The sequence below is a fragment of the Misgurnus anguillicaudatus genome, chromosome 18 (genome assembly GCF_027580225.2).
Source record: "Misgurnus anguillicaudatus chromosome 18, ASM2758022v2, whole genome shotgun sequence".
In the NCBI taxonomy this organism is placed as follows: domain Eukaryota; kingdom Metazoa; phylum Chordata; class Actinopteri; order Cypriniformes; family Cobitidae; genus Misgurnus; species Misgurnus anguillicaudatus.
In genome coordinates, this window is record NC_073354.2 from 12143376 (window position 1) to 12164036 (window position 20661).

At 36.3% G+C, this 20661-nt stretch overlaps 1 protein-coding gene and 2 long non-coding RNA genes across 3 annotated transcripts; 1 reads left to right on the forward strand and 2 right to left on the reverse strand.

Moving 5' to 3' along the window:
- The first annotated feature begins 692 nt into the window (after positions 1-692).
- LOC129429295 (uncharacterized) lies at positions 693-2166 on the forward strand. The gene is made up of 4 exons (XR_012358418.1): positions 693-773; positions 1690-1786; positions 1866-1921; positions 2017-2166. It is a non-coding gene; the product is annotated as an uncharacterized lncRNA (long non-coding RNA).
- Positions 2167-4867: 2701 nt separating this feature from the next.
- On the reverse strand, positions 4868-9344 carry LOC141350547 (flavin-containing monooxygenase 5-like). The gene is made up of 4 exons (XM_073855876.1): positions 9206-9344; positions 8932-9097; positions 5087-5143; positions 4868-4949 (listed from the first exon to the last, which is right to left on the reverse strand). Exons 1-4 carry the CDS (start codon positions 9329-9331, stop codon positions 4885-4887), a joined length of 414 nt encoding a protein of 137 aa, XP_073711977.1. The 5' UTR covers positions 9332-9344; the 3' UTR covers positions 4868-4884.
- Positions 9345-9348: 4 nt separating this feature from the next.
- Positions 9349-11277, reverse strand: LOC141350549 (uncharacterized). The gene is made up of 4 exons (XR_012358600.1): positions 10847-11277; positions 9766-9934; positions 9469-9623; positions 9349-9374 (listed from the first exon to the last, which is right to left on the reverse strand). It is a non-coding gene; the product is annotated as an uncharacterized lncRNA (long non-coding RNA).
- Between the last annotated feature and the right edge of the window lie 9384 nt (positions 11278-20661).

Sequence of the window (20661 nt, forward strand, 5' to 3'; positions counted from 1 at the left end):
CTTTCCAATGGAGAACCTCCCCTCACCTGCTCCTGTGTCTGCTCCAGTCCCTGAGGAGCCTCGGGTTGCGGCCCTCCCCTCACCAATGTCTGCCCAGGTACAGGTACATTTTAATCAGAGCCATAAACACAAGTATTGCCAATTTTATTGTAAAAAAAAGTTTTATATTCATGTTTTAAATTACTGTTTGTTTTATTTACAGCAAAATAATGAAGATGTTTTTGAGGATATGGAAGTTGATTATAACTCTATACCTCAGTAAGTTTAACAACGTCTCTCCATTTTTCGTCTTTACCTTTTAAATATTACATGGGCTTCTTTAACATTAACAGTAGTTTGTTTGCAGAAACATTTTTTACAGTAAATTTGTATTTATTCATAGACAGTTTAAAAGCGTCTCTGCATTTTTTGCATTAATCTTTGTAATATTACATTTAGCTGTGTTTCATTTTGACTTTTTTTAGTGCTTGAATATTTCCAAAAAGGTTTCTTACCGTACATTTCTATGTATTTATAGATCTTCACCTCCTCAAGATTTGCCTGTCCGGCAGGCGGCTCCACTCCTGCCTTCCCCTAGGAAGCGCAGAGCTGCCCCCACACAGGTAGATTTATAACAGAGCCCTGAGAAAAAAATTTCAATTTCATTTTAAAAATCCTTTAATATACATGGATTAAATCTGTTTGTTTTAATTACAGCTTCAATTAGGGGAAGAGCGGGATGTGGAGGTTAGACCGAAGAGGGCCAGACTGGCAGGATGCAGGAGTGAAAATCAGTAAGTTTTGCTAATTATTTCTGTTTCAGCCTTAAAGGACAAGTTCGGTATTTTACACTTAAAGCCCTGTTTTCAGATTGTTTATGATGAAATAGAACGGTTTTGACTGAAATTTCGACATATGCGGCTGCCCCGAGAATTTTTGGGTGTTTGTGTTTCACCTCCCAGCTCTACAATGGGTTTAATGGTGCACTGGAACAATCCTTCCTAAAATGCATTAAACTTTTGTTTACCAAGACGTGAAACTCACCGAGTGGTCAGGGGTGTTCACTGGTATGCTCACACAAAAATCGCTGCAAATTACGCATTCCAACAGGTTTTATCGTAGTTTTGTCCAACTCCATTGACTTGTATTAGATGTGCTGTGAGGTACGGTATTACTCCACGTCGGGAACTTTGTTTCTATGGCGGATTATCGCCACCACCTGAGCTGGAGTGTCTATTATTCAAGCTCTAAGCGGAAGAATATATGGGTGTGAGGCGTTTGAAAAAAAAGGTCCACAAGTTAACAACGAATGCTAAAACAGCTGTTGGAAAGCATCTTTTGCAGTGATTTTTGTGTGAGCATACCAGTGAACACCCCTGACCACTCGGTGAGTTTCACGTCTTTGTAAACGAAAGTTTAATGCATTTTAGAAAGGATTGTTCCAGTGCACCTATAAACCCATTGTAAAGGTGGGAGGTGAAACACGAACACCCGAAAATTCTCGGGGCAGCCGCATATGTTGAAATTTCAGTCAAAAGCGTTCTCTTTCACCATAAACAATCTGAAAACAGGGTTTTAAGTGTAAAATACCGAACTTGTCCTTTAACCTTTATGCTATTAGAATTGTCAGTTTTGTTTCTTAAACACATATTTTCCCTGCTTGAATGTTTCTAGAAATGTTTATTACCGTACTCTTTTATGTATTTATAGATGTTCACCTCCTCATGCTCCGCCTGTCGGGCAGGTAATTTTCTTGCGACCTCCACCCCTGCGCGTCTCGAGGAAGCACTCTGCTCCTTTCTCGCAGGTAGATTTATAACCGAACCCTAAGAAAAATTTGTTTCAATTTAAAAGTCCTTTAATATACATTAATTTAATCTGTTCAGGGAGTGGAGGTTAGCCGCAAGAAAGCCAGACTGGCAGGATGCGAGAGTGAGAATCAGTAAGTTTTGTTAATTATTTCTGTTTCAGCTTTTGTGCTATTAGAATTTGCAGTTTTTTTGTTTAACAGTAATTTTTATGCTTGAATATGTGCAGTCTGCATGCCCAGCAGGCACCTCCTCCGGCACCTCCTCCTGCAGATGGGTCAGTTCAAATATTTTGGAAAAGACGAAGTGTACAAAAGCACATTTAATTCCCATCACAAGAGACAACAGGACACATCAAATAAAACTTGTTTTAATCAAATGTGTTTTTAAAGTCTATTGATTTAAACAGACAATCCACAGAATAATGTGAGATTTCCGACAAATTGAAACGTTACCTTTCTATTGCAGAATGACTTATGTGAGTGTATAAAGTTTGTGAGAAGGAGCTATTTTAACTCAACTAAACTGCAGAATAACTGGTGACTTATATATAACCTTTGTATAGCCTATGACAGTGGTTCTCAACTCCAGTCCTCGGGACCCACTGCTCTGCATATTGTGCATGTCTCCCTTATTTAACACACCTGATAAAGATCATCAACTCGTTAGGATAGATTCCATGAACTGAACTGAGTGTGTCAGATATGAGAGACATCCAAAATGGCAGAGCAGTGGATCCCGAGGACTGGAGTTGAGATTGAGAACCACTGGCCTATGATATAATGATGAAGCCGTTGCCTCTTTGTCTCTACTGTAAATGTGCCCCTCTCGCCATAGTGAGATTTCAATTAAGTAAGCTTTTATTGTCATATGTGAGGACATACAGTGGTACAAAATATTGTATCTCTCAGGACCATGGTGTTACAAATAGTGACATGAGGAAACAACACAGACGGTTTCAGCAGTAACAACATAAACAAACGGCTTTCTTGGAATAAACGTATCACAAAAAATCAATAACAATAGTGTAGTTTATTTCTGATAACAAGCAAAATAACAAGTAGATTACCTTAATCATAGCTAAAGTGTATCAAAACTACTCCGAGCTAATGTTACTGTATTAATGTATACAATTTTAACAGATCGGCTGCCAAACCTTCCTTCACACATAGCAGTGAGTGGTCGATGATCCCCGTTTTACAGGAAAGCAAAATATTTGCTATTTTTAACAAGATATCTGTTCCAGAGGTCAGTTTAGCCACCAGCCATAAACAAAACAGAGACTGGAAGTTAAGTTCTGTCCAGACGCATGACGGTGGTTACACCCACGTGTGTCTGATGAAACTCACACAATCAACTTAATCAAAATAAACGTACCCCTACTTGGCTACTAGGTTATCTGACTTGCACATATAAATATAATGCAATAATCTAAACTATAATCTATCCTTTACATCATATATACAATGTAGCTGTACAAAACTTACAATATTCAACATATTTAAAAAAAAAACAATAGTGCAGTTACAAAGACATTGTGCATAAAGAGGGGAATGGCCACATAGATTTAATAATAAATGTATTTATAATAAAATTACTACTTTTATAAAAAATATATTATAAAAGTAATAATTATAATGGATAAAAGTTACCATTTCCACTAAAAACAACAATAAACCAACGTATTATTAACAAAATATTAATACGTAAAAAATATTTGAAAGATGCAAGATAAAAGGCTGTTGACTTAACGTTAATGTTTACAAACAAATGTCTACTTTTGCCAGCCTCACGTACGTGTGTTCAAGTTCCGTCATTTATAATTTTTTTTTTAAATAAAAATTTAAAATTATAATATACTCAGGGGGAGCCAAGATGGTGGTACACTGTTAATGATTTTCCTGTATTTTTACAGTACGGTACTGGCAGCACGGTTGCCAGTAAGTTACTGTATTTTGGTTTTACTGTACTGTACTGTAATACAGTTTTACAGTATACAAACTAGTACTGTCTAGTTATAAAGCAGTACTTTACTGTATTTTTACAATATTTACTGTACGGTACAGTACGGTAATTTACTGTAATGTCTATATTGACCCATAAATACTAATTATTACTTATTACAGTTAATAGGATAATATATATATTATAGCTAGATATTTAGGTTTAAATCTATAGTTATTAATATGGTAAAAATGCTATCCATGACATGACATTATAAATTCAAAGGCAATCCAAGCAATGTTTGTATCAAAAATTTTATTTAAAAAACATTTAATTGAAACAAAACATGTTAAAACAAGATTTTAAACAATAATAAACATAAAAACAAGTTAAATAAAATAAAATCAACAAGTATAAACAAGTTTGGAGGCCCCTCCTGTAACAAATTTTACTTTGGCAATAAGAACACTGGTCCATATAGTTTGAAGTTTTCAGTTTAAAGTCCATCATCGACTAAAAGGTAACATTTCCCTGTGGTAAAAAGAACACTTGCCCATAGTTTTAAATATTCTATTTGAATTTCATTGACCACTGAAAATAAATGCATTAAACTGTGGCAGACAGACCCCACTGGCCTTTAGTTTGAAGTCGTCCATTCAAACTCTATCAGGGACTGCATGAAGCTGTTCACATGGGGGTTAATGGCCACAGCTTTTCTCTGCATCAAATTCCTTGTCTTTTTATTGCTCCTAATTTGGATGTGCGTTTTTTTTCCCATCTTTGGGATTAATTCTGTCCAGAAACCTGTTAGAAATATTATAAACATTAAGTCAACAAATATAAGATAGAAAAATATTCTTAAACTAAACTCAGCCCTGAATTTACTCCTATTCTGAAACCGTTTACTCTTATTCTACTGTTCCACACCTAATTACATTAAAATACAGAAGATTCACTTACCTCTGAACAAACTCTTTCCTCAATGGACATCATGGATCCTGTAATGATTAAATGTCCTGAACAGAAAGTACAATTGTTACTGATTTGAATACACTCTTTTATTCTGTGTGGTCGTGTGGACCGTGTTGTGTGTGGGAATTGTGTATGAGTGTATACATGGGATTTAAAGAAACTGTAGTGGTAAAGTACAAACTTACCGATAATGTGTTTGGTGTGTATCTGGTATCACGGGTTGTGCCTCCACATCTGCCCTAACTCCTGAAAAGTGCAAGGACACTCAAGTAAACTACAAATAAAAAGTGATTAGCCACATTACTGTTACACGTGACAGCATTTAATATTGTATTCGAAAAAATACATGACTTGTAACTTGCATCTGTACATCCTGTACTTGCCTGGTTCCTTTAAGATTATCCATTTTACCCAATCCAGCTTACAAGCAATGGTAGAGCCTGTAAAAAAGACACATGTAACGAAATCTGTTAGTCATAGAAATAAGTAGACATTGTGAAGGAAATGGTGAAAGAAAGTTTAGTAACACTTTACTATAAAGGTTTATTCCTTAACATTTGTTAATGCCTTAGCTAACAATGAACATTTACAACATTAATAATATTTGATAATGTATTGTGCATTAACTAATGTGAACAGAGACAAATTGATTGATTTAAAAATTTATTAAGCGTTTAAATATATGAAGAGTTTGGTTCCAAAACGCAATAAACGCCATTTTTGAAAAAAATGAGTTACTGCCAGAATCAGTATTATATCAGGTCAGTATTATAAAGTAAATTCTTAATTTTATGCAAAATCCAATTTCCGCAGTGTTATTCTGTCATCTTTTCTCCCTTTTTTCCCAAAATGCAATAAACGCCACTCCCCCTTTTCTACAGAATGCCATAAATCCACTCCTCCACAGATTACAGCGCACCATTCACGCAATGTAAACAAAGAATGGCGGCGCGCTGAGTACACGGAATCCTAGTTTTCCTCATCTACTTTGTACTTCGTGATCACCAAACAAACAAAAACAAAATAATACTTTAATAGCATTGATAAACCTGTGATGGTTTTCTGTGACGGGAAAGAAATGTAAGCCATCAACATCTAATAATTTACGCAGAGGAACTCGGGAGACGGGTGCTTTGGCCGGGCTGACAGCATCAAGTTACTGTCATGATAACACATTGACCCCAGGGGATCTTATGAAAAACTTTCCATAATTTTACTCAAAGTCAACGAAAATCGAGCAGGACCAAAACATTTTACAGCTGATCGCTTTGAAAAACGTTAAGCGAGGACGTCAAGTATAACCGATGACTTCTTAATATGACAAAGTAAGTGTTTTGATTAATGACAATAATGTTTATATTTTTAATTAGTGTGTACAACTAGTCAACTAAATGAATATAACATGGCAAAGATGAATGCACATTTATATAGGCGATTGATTTAATAGATTTATAGCATTTTGAATACAAACTTGTCATGGATTTATTGCATTTTGTGGAAAAAATTATCCGTTTTTATAATAAATCTTTGAAAATCAAGTTATGGATTTGAATTTTTTATGTTTTTATAACCTAAAGATGCTATGTGAAAGTTTGTAACAGAAAATAGTGGTTTTCATCTTGTCACTTTCTTGGTATAGAAAACACGTTTTTACAGAAATTTGTCAAAATGGATTTATTGCGTTTTGGAACCAAACTCTTCATATACACATCATATCTTTTTTGTTACAGCTCTAACGGTACAGTTTGCTCCACTTTGCTCTGTTGTTTATATGTTTTCTGTAAGTATTTGACCATATTTATTAGGGGTGGAACGGTACACAGAAGTCACGGTTCGGTTCGTACCTCGGTTCAGACGTCACGGTTCGGTTTAAATTTCGGTACAATGGAGGGAAAAGCAAAACAAAAATGCAGAAGGCAAATTTTTTTAGTACTTAAGATATTCTTAAAACCATAGGTGTCCTTATCTGTGTTATTGTGAGATGTCATGAATATGAACTGAAATGCATTTAACATATCTATAAACTTGTACTCATCTTTCATACAAAGATGGGTTTCAAATGTATTACAAGTTACCTAAATACATTTTTAAATTACATTTTAGCACATTTATTTCATATTAATTTACTAAAGAACAAACAAATGTAGGCTTGTAGGATGCATTATTAGGTGTGTACGACTTCATCAGGCGCTGCAAGAAACGACAAGAGGATGACGTCAGAGTAACGCGAGAGCGATTTAAATCAGCCTCATCCGCAAGATTTCTCGCGGTACTCTGACGCTGATGGCGCTGCGTGAAGTTCAGCACACTTAAAAAACTGAAAGCAGTTGAACTCGACCGAACTGCTCTGCGTATGCCTGCGCTTTGTCCATTAATTATAAAAATAGAAAAAAATATAAATAGCAGGACAATTTATCTCCCACTTCTCAGCGTGAGAAATACAAGGTGTGGCCTGTGAACTGAAATGCGTGTGGTGAATGCGGGTGACTTGAGAGCCCTGATTTGATGTATTTCCACTCACATACCCAAAAACTGCCGACAACGCCGACACACACTCCTCGTCTTTTCCACCACTCTCTCGCCTGTACTGCTGACTGGAAAACTAAAGTTTTCCCAAACTTGCGATCTTAAAGAGGCCAGCAGATCTTCACCACCATTTGCCATACTCGCTGTCGCTGCTTTCTGACTCACTCACTCGACCGTCAACCTGACAAAAAACTGCAGAGTGCCAGAGAATGTAGACGGTCTCTGATAGAGCGCATACATAGGCGGAGCTCGGCTGCATCGGCGCCTATCAGATGCTGAGTCCCAATTCGCCTACTTATACTACGACCTAAAAGTATGTACTGTTTTTGTGAGGAAAATGTACGTACTTTTGAGTGTGTAGCAAAAGAGTATGCACGTTCTGGGACGTACTTCGATGACGTCATGCAACGTGAACGACAACGTGGTTGCCTAGTTACGCACACCAAACGCAGGTTGTTTGTGAGGCGGCTGGTTATGATGTTCATGTGCAACAATGTGTGTAACGAAAGCTACTTATTTTCAAAATAGTTAAAGTTTATAGTATAACTATTGTTTAACGTATTTTATGCTTATTTTATACGTATGTATGCAAATCAAAAATACCGCGATGAAAATGACCATGCTTTTACTATAGTAAAAGTTTAGTAACCATATTTCTTAATAAAGTTAACATTTGTACAGCCACAGTATTACTACAAATAAGTCAGTGTGGTTAAACTATGATTAGTGTAGTAAAAGGTGTTTATTTTCATAAGGGTTTATAGTAAGGTATAAATCTAAGACAGAAACATAAAAAGAAATACATAAAAAAGACACATGCATGACACAGTGCTACAGCCATGGTACTTTATTTTCACAATATCAACCGAATATTACGAGACAATGAAAGATAACTTTAATTAGGGTTAAACATTTGAATTCTTACACTTAAAAGCTGAGGGCGCATCTCCGCTGCTGCGTCTGGCTGCCATATTTACATCACCACAAAGCTCCTCCCTCCCGAACGCAATGGGTTGTGGGCAATATTAGGCGTTAGAGTGTGGATCGATCTGCACTTCGAAATCTAACCGGAAATAGTAGACCATCCGGGTATCTTTGGGATACTCATTTCAACATACTACGTTTTGGGACGTACTAATTCTAGTTTCGAATACTATTTAGGACGGATAGTATGCAAATTGGGACTCAGCAAGAGCTTCAGAGCTAAAGCGGGGCAACAGATTAGCTGTCCATAAAGAACCCGCGTATCTAACATTAGTTCCGCATTACATTAATTATAATGCACGCAAGTTTTTTTAATTTTCATACCGTGTATTCTCCGTTTAAATTCGTGCATCGAACCGTGACCCCCGTACCGATTCGGTTCGAAACGAATACATGTATCGTTCCACCCCTAATATTTATATATAACTATAGACGTTAATGGCACACAATAAAGCTGATTACTTTTATCCATAATTTAGCCATCTAAGCTGCATATTTTAGAAGTATTTATTTCAAAACGTACTAATATAATTAATATAATTTTATTCATACATTTATTTAATTTAGCACATTTTCATGTTTCAATTACTTTGGTAATGGTAAAATCCACTATCGGACCTCTAATTTCCACATATGACACTTTACTCTGTATTGTGCTCAAAGATCTACAGTGCAGTGTTGTGTGTTATGTGAAATATTTTTGATGTATCAGACGCACCTTTAAAGGCAGAGAGGGGTCTGTTAGGTTGTGTGTATTTTCCTGTACACACTAGAACACCATCAAACACGTGTTTCTCCTCTCGTCCATCTCTGTTCACGGTCACCACATCCCACTGACCAGAGGTAGAGAAATCCGGCCTCTCTCTTACACTGCTTACTGTAGTCTGAAACACATACGGATTGAATGTTAAACACCTTACTAAAAAAGAGACTTCTGAACATGAATGTGATTTTGAGATCAGCACTTTTTACAATGGCATGACGCTAAAAACCTTTAATTGAATATGTTTGAGCAAGCCGAAGTGTTCAGCGTATAGTCTTAAGTACTGCAGGAGCAGGGAGTTGTGCAGGTAGTTTGGGAAATGATCCGGCATCGGGAAATCACTGAAGCACATCATCTCTTTAGAGGTGTTCACTGGTGCGTTCTGCCTCATGTGTCTCCTAAATGAACATATAGGACACAGACAATTGGTTAGAGACATTGTAGTAAATACATTTTTTTCAAAATGAGACATTTTGAGAGAAAATGAGACACCTTAAATCTCCAGAGTCCACCGATATCATCACTGCTTTCGAAACACACCGGCTCCAGACCTTCATCCAAGCAACATTTGATGGAGACAAGCCCAGCATGGCCTGCTCCAATCACAGCAACACGCTTAGCCATGCTCCTCGGCAACACTGTCAGTACTGAATGATCACGATATACACAAAACCAAGAAATTATTCAAATGGTTTGGTGAGTCCAAACTGACCAAGGTCTACAGAGTTAGTAAATCATTCACAACACAAAGATGGCTCCAAATTGGCAAATATTATGCGATATTCTTACCTTAGCTGATAGTTTTAGGTCTTTGATATTCAGAAATGCTAATGCTTTCAAAGATGCTTTCTTCACCAATGGCCTCAGATCTGTTATGTAACCAGCAGTGTCTCAAATTTCACAAAAGAAGGTTTGTCTCAGCTGACACTGGTTCAGGGTGGATTTATCCGAAGAAAAACTGAAAAAGTCGGTTAAGTGTTAAAGATCTCAAGCATGTTTAATCATTAGCCATTGTTATGGACCACCAATTGCACTATCATTGTATTTTCATAAACAGTGTTATGAAATCATTTAACTAGATCAGGGGTTTTCAAAGTCTAATACAGCAGGCCTTTCTACAAAATCTATACAATGGCACCTCGCCCCAATATAAAGTGCAGAAGTGAAAACATTTTAAATGCAGGTTAAAGCGGTGATGAATTGGCTGTTTTTATTGTTTTATACTGTGATTTGACAACTACTCTCCAATAGTCTTGATCACTATTAGTAAGCACAGGATGCACAGGAATGCAGATGTAGAATGCAGATGGTACAGGATCTTACATCTTACAGGAATGCAAACATTGTATCTACTATAGGCTACTGAGAGATGCGCATTTATTCACACTGTTAATGTTTAAATTTTACACAGTTAAGTGTAAAAAATACTCTGCTCACACGCAGATCAGTGTATGTTAAACAAACAACAGAAGTCAAGACAGTATTTTATTCCCATATAATCATAGTGACAGACGCAAATATAAAAAATGTATGTCAATATTATTTTTTACTATGGATTTAGCATTGTAAAACATCACTTGATCAAGTTTTATAGGAGTAAATATTATTTCTCAAGAGTAATTTTTGAGGGGGGCACAAATAACACAGCAGAATTGTAGCTACTTGTAAGTATAAATGTAAACAAAAGCAATATTCTTCTACAAAACCACGTATTGCAATGTTTTGGAAGCTGTTTACAATGATTAAACTTGAACTTCACTTTAAACCCATAGCTAGCTGGTGTTATACTCTCAAACATTATCATCTGTAAAGAAAATAATCACTTTATCTGACATTTAAAGTAAGAAAAATTGCTTGACAGCATACTTACTGCCTGGAGTTTCACTGTAAAGAACTTGTGTGTAATTCCAATCCGAAGTTATCCTCATATGCCCTATTCCCTTAAGATCAAAACACTTGATAAACAAACTTTAGAGGGAGTTGCGCAATTGTGCGGTGAATGATTAAAATACACTTGGCGAATAGAGTAATAAAAAACAACGTATTTTTTCTGTATCCTGACCGGAGCGACTGTTTATTTGGCGTTTCTTGGGAAGTTTGCAACGCACCCTGGAAAAATAATAAAAAAGGAAACACAGGCAGTGGGCCAAAACACTGTGAGGAAAGGGAGGGGGAACTCAATGTTTTTAAACTCAAAACGCATTTTTACCCTGGTCCCTGTTTGCATTTGCGCTGTTTCACTGCTTACACATTTATTTACAGTGCATATGTTTATAGTTAGGCTATACTTACTTCATATGCACGTCTCTCTGAAGTATAGGATTTTCGTTTTTGAAAATTATCCATGTTTTTTATAGCCTTTAACAGTAAAAACATGTTTTGGCACTGAATACCATTGCATTAACGCTACCACTTTTACTAATAAATACATGGTAAAGCAATGGGTAGCAAAAGCTGTTAATTTGTGGTAAACCATAGATGTTTGATCTTTTATATTGAAAACTACTATCAACAATATTACATTTTCACATAATAACCTTCATTATTCTCAGTATTTTGTTTTAAAAAAAAATACATATTGTAAATTAATATTTAGGTAACTAATTTTGATTGAATGGTGTGTTATGCATAACATTTTATTAGCGCTGGTTTACAAAGTATAAACTCCCCCTAGGTCTGTGTACGCCACTCTTTAGACGTGGTCCCAACTTCCCCCTCTCTGCGTCCCGCATCTGCTGTTAAAAATAAAATAATATAATAATATTATTAAAAGATTTTTATTTACTTTCGTTTTCGTACTTTCGTTTCATATTCGTTTAATTATTGATGTAAACGTTTGAGGAGCATGTCGCGTCTAAAAATAAAGGCGTTTTTTCCCAAAGCTTGAGAGGTTGCGCTCAAGTGGCATCTCCTGAAGGCGAGGATAACGTAATGCGTGATCGGATTTTAATTGCTCATCTGCTCCTCACCTTTCCTAGTACTTTAGGTTGCCAACTGTCGCGCATTAGCCGGGACGTTCCGTATTTTAAGCCTAATTTACTTGTCCCCGTACGGGTGTCCTAAACCGGTTTTTGGACTGCAACGCTGATTTATTTAGTGACTGAAATGTGGCGTCACAAGAACCGAGCGGCAGATAACATAAAAATCCCGCGAGAGCGATTCGAGAAGTCATACAACGGAGACTGCTATCGAAATGCTCTCGCGGTACTTTGACGTCATCCAACTGTCAGTTGTTGCAGCGCCATTAGCAGCAACAGCAGTAGTGCTGATCACGAGACTTGAGAATGATCTCCGACACCTTTCATCCAATCACAATCAGTATACGATCAAGAGAGTCAAATAATAAGATTTCATGTTTTCTTTTTATATTATTTAGCTGTTTGTGCATGTATAAAATCTGCATAGTTACAAGTTCGTTCTCGCTGATCCAGAGACTAAAACGACTAACGTTACGACTCAAACTGAAATGCCCCAAGGCATTTCCAACTCAACTAGGAAATTCTCGCGCTTATGATTTACAGACTGTAAGTTAAGTGTGTTTTAATTAAAATATTTAATGTTGACTTTAATGTCAGTTTTAGTTTGTCACAAGATGTGTGTAAGATTAACATGAAGAGGACAACGTTTTTACACTTAAGTTAGTGCAGGAGCCACACGTGTTTTGTTTAGACAGATCTTGGGCACTCCACTTTTTAAAAATATATGCTTTTTTACGGCTCCCATAGAGTTAAACAATTGATTTTTACCGTTTTGGGAATCCATTCAGCCGATATCCTGGTCTGGCGGTATCACTTTTAGACCGTTATCGTCACGCTTAAACAACAAATGATCAAAGAGTTTCGATATTTTCCCTATTTAAAATATGACTCTTCTGTAGTTACATCGTGTAAGGTTACTAAGACCGACGGAAAATTAAAAGCTGTGATTTTGTTGGCCGATATGGCTAGAAACTATAGTCACATTCCGGCGTAATAATCAAGAAACGTTGCTGCCACACATGCAGCTGGCGCAATGATATTATGCAGCGCCCGACGCACGTGCGTTATCACGGTTACTTGTCTGGTCGGAACTTTACTTCCGGTTTCTGTTTGTTTAGTGGCCTGACTAACTGTTAGTGGCTAAATGAACTCTGGAACAAATACCTCGTCAAAAATAACAAATGTTTTGGTTTCCTAAAGACAAGGGGAGATGGCAATTATAAATCACCACTATGTGAAGTGAGGTTTGGCAGCTGGTGTGTAGTTTAACATTGTATACATTTTACACAGCAGCGTTAGCTCAGTGTCGTTTTTATATGTTTAAGCTATGAAATATAAACTAAGGTAATCTACTTATTGTTTGTTTTGCTTGTTAATAGAAATAAACTACTCTAAAAGGAATTTGTTGTTATAGACCATTTTACTGTTTGTAAACAATGATGACGTGGCAGCGTATGCGCGCGCATTTTGGCAACGGAAGTATGGCAAGAAGAATCAGCAGTGAAGCAGCACAGACAGAGAAAGTTATTTTAAAAAGTTGACTATCAATTTTTCAACACAGCTACCAGATCCTATACTATAGTGGAGTTGATAGAAGGCGTTAGCAGATGGCCAAATATAAAGTGGGCAGATACATATATATATATATATATATATATATATATATATATATATATATATATATATATATATATATATATATATATATATATATATATATATACATATATACATACATATATATATATATATATATATATATATATATATATATATATATATATATATATATATATATATATATATATATATTAGTGCAACCAAACGCAACAAAGTGAGGAACAACACCACTTTCATTGCCGTGGGCTGTAAAAGGGTCTATTGATTCTTAGCGGAGTTTGCCGGAAGTTACGTGTGTTGCACAAAAGCCGTTTTTTATGTTGTTACTGCTGAAACCGTCTATAGAAAGTTACCAAGCCAAGGGTACTATGTTCGGGCGCTGTATAATATAATTGATATGACTGACTAATGAAAACAGTCACATGCTTGTAATTAATTTCTGATAAGAAAATTACATTATATCTTTTGTCCTTAATAAACACAGTAAACAATCTTCTATTTAATAAGTAAAGAAATATCCTATAGGGGTCACACTGTAAGAAAGATTTCTATATTAACATTTGTTGACTGTGTTTATTTGTTGACTGTCTGTTTGTTTATATTTTCGCACTGCATTACATGATCTTGATCTCTGCTCCGAGAACCTTTGGTGCCCATAACAGAGGTACAGTATAAGCAGTACAAGGTTTTATCCAATTGCTTCAGTGGGAAGTCATTTTATGAAGAGAATGTAAGATTGTGAAGTGTTTTATTGACATTATTAGTTTTAGTTTAAAATGATAAACATCCAGTGATGCTCAATGATTAGTCAGGGTTGCCAAGTTTGGCTCCCAGGCTGGCCTGAGATGAAAACCATTAACATTGCCATATTTCATTTCTCATCCTCTTTCTTTCTCTTCAGCTTGACCTTCCTGCTTTGATATACATGTCTTTGCTCGCTCTGGCTATGCACTGCACAGTATAATATTTTTATATGTAGGTCTTTAATAAGACTAAAAGTGTGAGGACTGAAGTACAGGGACAGCCTGAAGTGTACTGGTGAATATGCAAAACCTAAATAAATGCCATCATGTGAGTGTTAGTTTTTTTTTAATATACTGACACATTTATGTTCTGTGGTCCTTTATGAAAATTATCCATGGGTTTTAATAGTAAAAGAGTAAAACATGTTTTTGAAATTGATTACAAGTGTATTACCATTTTATTTTACTTATAAATAACATGGTTAAGCTATGGTTACGGTAGCAAAAGCTGTTAATTTGTGATAAACAACCATAGTAAGCTTAAAAACTAATATCAACAATATTAAACATAATTTCACATAACAACCCTTCTTATTTTCAGTATAAAAAACTGAAGTAAAAATATTTAGTGATTAAGTTAATAATTATTATTATTTATGACTATAGAGGTGGAAGACTTTGAGGAAAGGGAGACTTTATCTCATCACGAGCCTCTCCAAGCAGTGAGACTGCATAGTAAATATAAAGAATTTCCATAGAAAGTGTTTGTTATAGATTTCTACTCTTTGCATCTGTCTCATATATCAAGTGTATCAATTTGCATGATACTTTTTCAGCTGTAAAGGCAAATTATTTACTGTAGGCTTATTGTTTTTGTTTCTCACGTATCAGGAAATCCTCTATTGTTGAGAGTGAATCACTCACAGAGGAGTGTAGTGTGGACCGGTCGATCCACAGCCTGCCATCAGCCTCAGATTGAGGTGACCGATGGTGATGTGGAGAATCCAGGAGAGAGCGTCTCCCTGGAGCAGTCATCAGCTTCCCGTGAAGTGTGTGGCTGCACTTCATTTTTGTTCATATTAGTGAAAATTATACTAAAGTATAAACTTCTGTTGTTATGAATATCAAATGGTACTTTAACAAACCAGTCAGTGGTGTTTTATTTAACCTCTATGCTTTGTTCTCAGCAGCTTTTCTGTGGGTCACAGTGGAACCTGAAGAGTCCACATCCTCATCTTCTCCAGAAGAATCAAGGTGTTTCTCAATGTCAAGGAAGGATCCTCGAAAGCCAGAATTTCGAGGATGCTACGTCATCGACATCCGTCGAAAAATATCCCATATACAGGAAAGGATGCATATGTGTAGCCTTCACGCTCTTCGCACTCTGAAATCACCCACAATCCTATGCGTGCAGTGCCGAAAGCACATCTTATTATTACTGACGTAATAATGCAATAACGTGCACTTGCTAGCCTGTTCCATTTATGTGTTCTCCGAATGCTAAGAGGAGCCTCGCCGTGCCTCTGAAGGAAGTAACTTGGAACGACCAGTCCTGCCTAGGAAGTACCCTTGACATTGAGAAACACCTTCAGTCTACACACCACAGGTGAGATTCTGTCAGCTTGTGTTTTCTTAAAAGATGTTGTATAGAGAGTATTGTGAATCTCTATCATCACAAAAGAGTCAAATAAATTAAATTATAGTTCAAGCCAGAGTGTTCAATAGTCTTACACTTTAATACATACATAACATAAGTTATGATAATGTGATTTCTAGGATTATATCATGGGGACGGAGACTAGTAGTCTTCACGAGAGGGCGGAGACTTTAGTCTTTGATTTAGTCCGTGTGTCTGGTTGCGGATACGTGTCTGCAGGCTTCCGGTAAGAACACCCGGATCTTCAGTTGTTTCATTGCATGAACATTATTTTGTTTTGTTCTCCTGTGATTAAGACACAGTGATCAGATACATAATTGTTAAAGAGCTGAGTTGGTTTAAAATGAAGATGTCCTTCGCTTACAGATTTAAGGTAGGGCTTACCCTGTTTAGGTTTGCCCAAACCTCACGGTTGGCTAGCTTGCACACTGGCAAGGGACACGATGGACAGGTGGATTCTTCGGCTACGAAGAGAAGAGCGGTGGGGTCTGAAGCTGATTGACAGGTTTATCGAAAGGTATGGGTAACTTTTTTTTGTGGGCGAGGTATCTGTTTGTCCCGTGGGGAAAAAAATGTGTTGAACAGTTTAAAGTGTAAAGAGCAGTAACTTTAGTTTCTGGACTGGTGAATGTAAACCAGCGTCTGGAAAAGATTTAGGGCCAGATTTACTAAACGGGCCAAATTAATGTGAGGGCGCAATTCCCAAATAGCGCAGGTGGGAGTGGTAATATCTGCGGGATATATTCACTAAAAAGGCGCAAATTAAATAACACAGACGCAGCAGCTGATTTTCTTAAGGTCCAGCGCAATCTCTACTAAAAGCAGCGCAAATTAGTTTAGGGTCGCAAATAGAAGCTGATGCTCCTGCAGGTGCGGGTGATCTGTTAACGCCTGATGCGCTTGAGTTCAGCACCACGGAAATCGCAGGTGAAAATGCGGGGTGTGAAATCCCAACTAACACGGCAAAGAAAAAATGAAGTTGTACAAGAAGTTTTAAAACACTGGGTATTGTGTGACTTCTCCTAGTGACTCCTCTTTTATTGCCTTCAGCAAATAAAAAATAATGCTTTGCAAACAGTATTTTTGAATAATATGTTCCTCTGGCCTTCTAAAACTGTTTTATGTGGAAAAAAATCTTTGCGCTCTCTGATCTCTGTGATTCGCCTCCTATATCAGCAACAATCGCAGCCCTTTCAAGTGCAAATGGTTTCTTTTTTTGTCTTTAAATAATGGCACAAATACCAGTAATTTCACACATGCAAACAACATGCAAGTAAATCTTGTTGTGTGAATCATTTAAATACTCTTCCCCAATAAATTTTGCATCTGAAACTTCCAAAAATGTATATGCAATAAGGTCAATCACAAAAATAACTAGCCCATGCCTTTTCACGCTAATTGTCCACTGTAATAATCCCCACACTCATTATTTAATGCCAAAATAATGGTTTGCGCTGGCGCAAGCTGTTATTAAATCTGAACTTTAAAATGCTGCTACAGCATCTGTCAGAAATATATATATATATATTTTTTTTTTTTTTGCACAATTGTAGTAACAGTAGTGAACTAGTACTGTAGATGTCATACAATTCATACTGATCTATCTGTTTAAACACTGAATGATAGATGTATTTTTTCTTTTTCAGGTTATAGTAATGCAGCTGTGCACCACCGGCGAATATGCACAACCCAAATAAATGCCATTATGTTCATAAAGATGATGTGTTTTTAAATTCTTTGTTAAGTCTGTTCATTTAAACAGATAATCCACAGAGTAATGTGAGATCCGACTTGAACACGTGAGGTTTTGGCCGTGGAGCTGAAGCTCTGTGCATCTAGGTGGAGATTTCTTTACATGAACTTAACAGCAGTGTCTTAACCGCATACTGTACATCACAAGATGTCATCAACGCATGACAGGTAATAAGAAACATGTAAATGTGTATTAAAAATGAAACAAATGTGGCAGCGTGTTAAGACTTAAGCTTAATCAATTACAATAAAAAAACGTATTTTGCTACCGTATTTTTGAATTAAAAAAAAATTCAATTTGTTTTTATACAAGTCAGTTTAACAATATGGTTTAGCCCGTCCTCATGTACTTGTTTAAATATTATCAGTCCAGTGAGTATTAGGTTTTTTTAATATACTGACACATTTAAGTTTTGTGGTTATGTGAAAATTATCCATGGGTAAAAGAGTAAAAACATGGTTTTGACATTGATTACCAGTGTATTACCATATTTACTAATAAATAATATGGTTAAGCTGTGGTTACTGTAGCAAAAGCTGTTAATTTGTGGTAAACCAGTGTAAGCCTAAGAATCTTTTATGTACTAAAAACTAATATCCACTATATTGAACATACAGTAGTTACCACACAACAACCTTTCTTATTCTCAGTATTTTGTTTCAAATGAAACAAACAAAAGTAAAAAATATTTAGTAATGGTAATAAATTATTAAATAAATTAAAATAATTCATGAAACAATTGACAATTTCTGTGTTTTTGATTGACCAGTGAGTTATGCATCACATATATCAGCATCGGTTACAAAGGAAAAAAGGGCCTTCTTTTGTCCTTCTGCACCTGCCCCATGCGGAGGTCTGTGCATACCACTGTTTAGATATATAAAATCATGTCATTGTGTAGGTATTGTTTCCATTTATGTGGTTTGTTTTTTCTTTTTTTTGTTGGTAGTGGGTATTTTCACTAAAGAGATGAAAGTGGGAAGTGAAACAGTTACTGGTGAGCGAAGAAAAGTTTGTGTCTTTCACAGGCATTTTATTGCTGAACAACAAACTAGATTGCAAAAGAAAAAATAAAATAGTTAATTACATCCATTTCTATTTTATATAAATAAAAAATAATAAATATGTTGACTATAATAACTGTAGCAACGCAGTGTATGAATGATGACATCATCATATTGAGAGCTATGATGTCGTGATTATTACATCAGAGTTCCGGCAGCTATATAAGCCAGCGCGCTCATCACAAAGTTGTGGGTTTATAGTTCGGTGTATGTTCGGTGTGGTTTTGGTAGTCGTCAGTGTTCAAGGCATTATATCTAGCGTGTTTATCATCTTGTTGTTGTTGTGTTAGAGGTGTTATTTGAGTTTCAAGTCATGAGCGTCGTCGTCATTTTAGGTGCAGGACGTCAGTGCCCTGATAAATTGATGAGGGCCTATTCTCATCTTGAAAACGGGTCGACGGTGTTTCTGTATAGAAAAGATCGTCCACTTGTTAGCATTCGACCGGATGTCCCGGCACCTCCTCAACCCACTGAGCCCTCCAACTCTGTGAGTAGCAGTGTGGAAAGCGATGCTTGCCCCTCGGAGCCTGCAGTCGCTACCAGTGCTGTTGCTCCACAGGTGGAGGAGGCGCTCATTGGGCGTGCGGTGCAGACATCCGAGGAGACATCATCTCTGAAGCCGCCATCAGCTCCTCCAAACAGTAAGACTTCATTTTTGTACAAATGTGGAAAATTATTCTAAAGTATAATCTTATGTTGTTATGAATTGGTACTTTAACAAACCTGTCAGTGTTTTTTTTATTTCATATCTCTCTGCTTTGTTCTCAGCAGCTTTTCCAACTAAGAATGATCTCTGGTACACAGTTCCAGAGCTTCAATTAGGGGAAGAGCGGGATGTGGAGGTTAGGCCGAAGTGGGCCAGACTGGCAGGATGCGGGAGTGAAAATCAGTAAGTTTTGCTAATTATTTCTGTTTCAGCCTTAAAGGACAAGTTTGGTATTTTACAATTAAAGCCCTGTTTTCAGATTGTTTATGGTGAAATAGAACGGTTTTGAATTAATGTATTAATAAATAGGGCTGGACGATTCGGAAAAAATCTAATTGCGATTTTTCTGATCAAAATTGCGATTTAAAGTGCGATTCATTGGTATATAATAAAAAAGCTACATCCAGGTTTGATGTGGTGGTTTTAATAGCACCAAAGAAAGATGCTGTGCTACTGTTTATTTAATACTTCTTAAACATTGTACCAAGGTGTCTGCAAGACTTTGCTCTTCTGCAGACACACTTTTTTTTTTAATCTAAGAACATTAAACAAAATACAGTTTAACAAAAATGTATTGAAAGTTTTTTTTAAATAACATATAGGGCTATAGGCCAATGTATTTTGGCTGTCACTACAACAATGCTTCTGACAAGCAAATGTTTCGTTTTTTCTTTAAATCAAAAGACTGTACTCTTCTTGTTTTACTTTTCAGGCATCTGTAATAAATGTAAATATATTAGTTATTAGAATCTATGATTTAACATAAGCAAAAAATACAAATAAAACACTGCACAGTCCTCACTGTAGGATTTTAAATGTGGAGCTGCAGAAGCTTGTTCAGTTAAGAGTAAGGAGTGATTTTAATTTTTGGTGTGTAATAAACATTTCTGACACAGAAAGCACCAGGTTACTGTCACTTTAAGACACAAGACAGCTTTAAAACTGCTCTGCTTCAATATACTGATAAACATCCAGCTGTTTATGTTCAATTAGACAAGAAGGAAAACTTAAGTTTAGTGATCACGCGTGTGCTGACTACTTGCTGTGTTCGCGCTTCATGAACCCTCATGCATGTAAATATACTTTCAAAGCGGTGCGGATGTGCGCGTGCAAGAAAATATAATGTACCTCTTTCGTCTGATGTGTTCCGGGCTTTAATGAAAC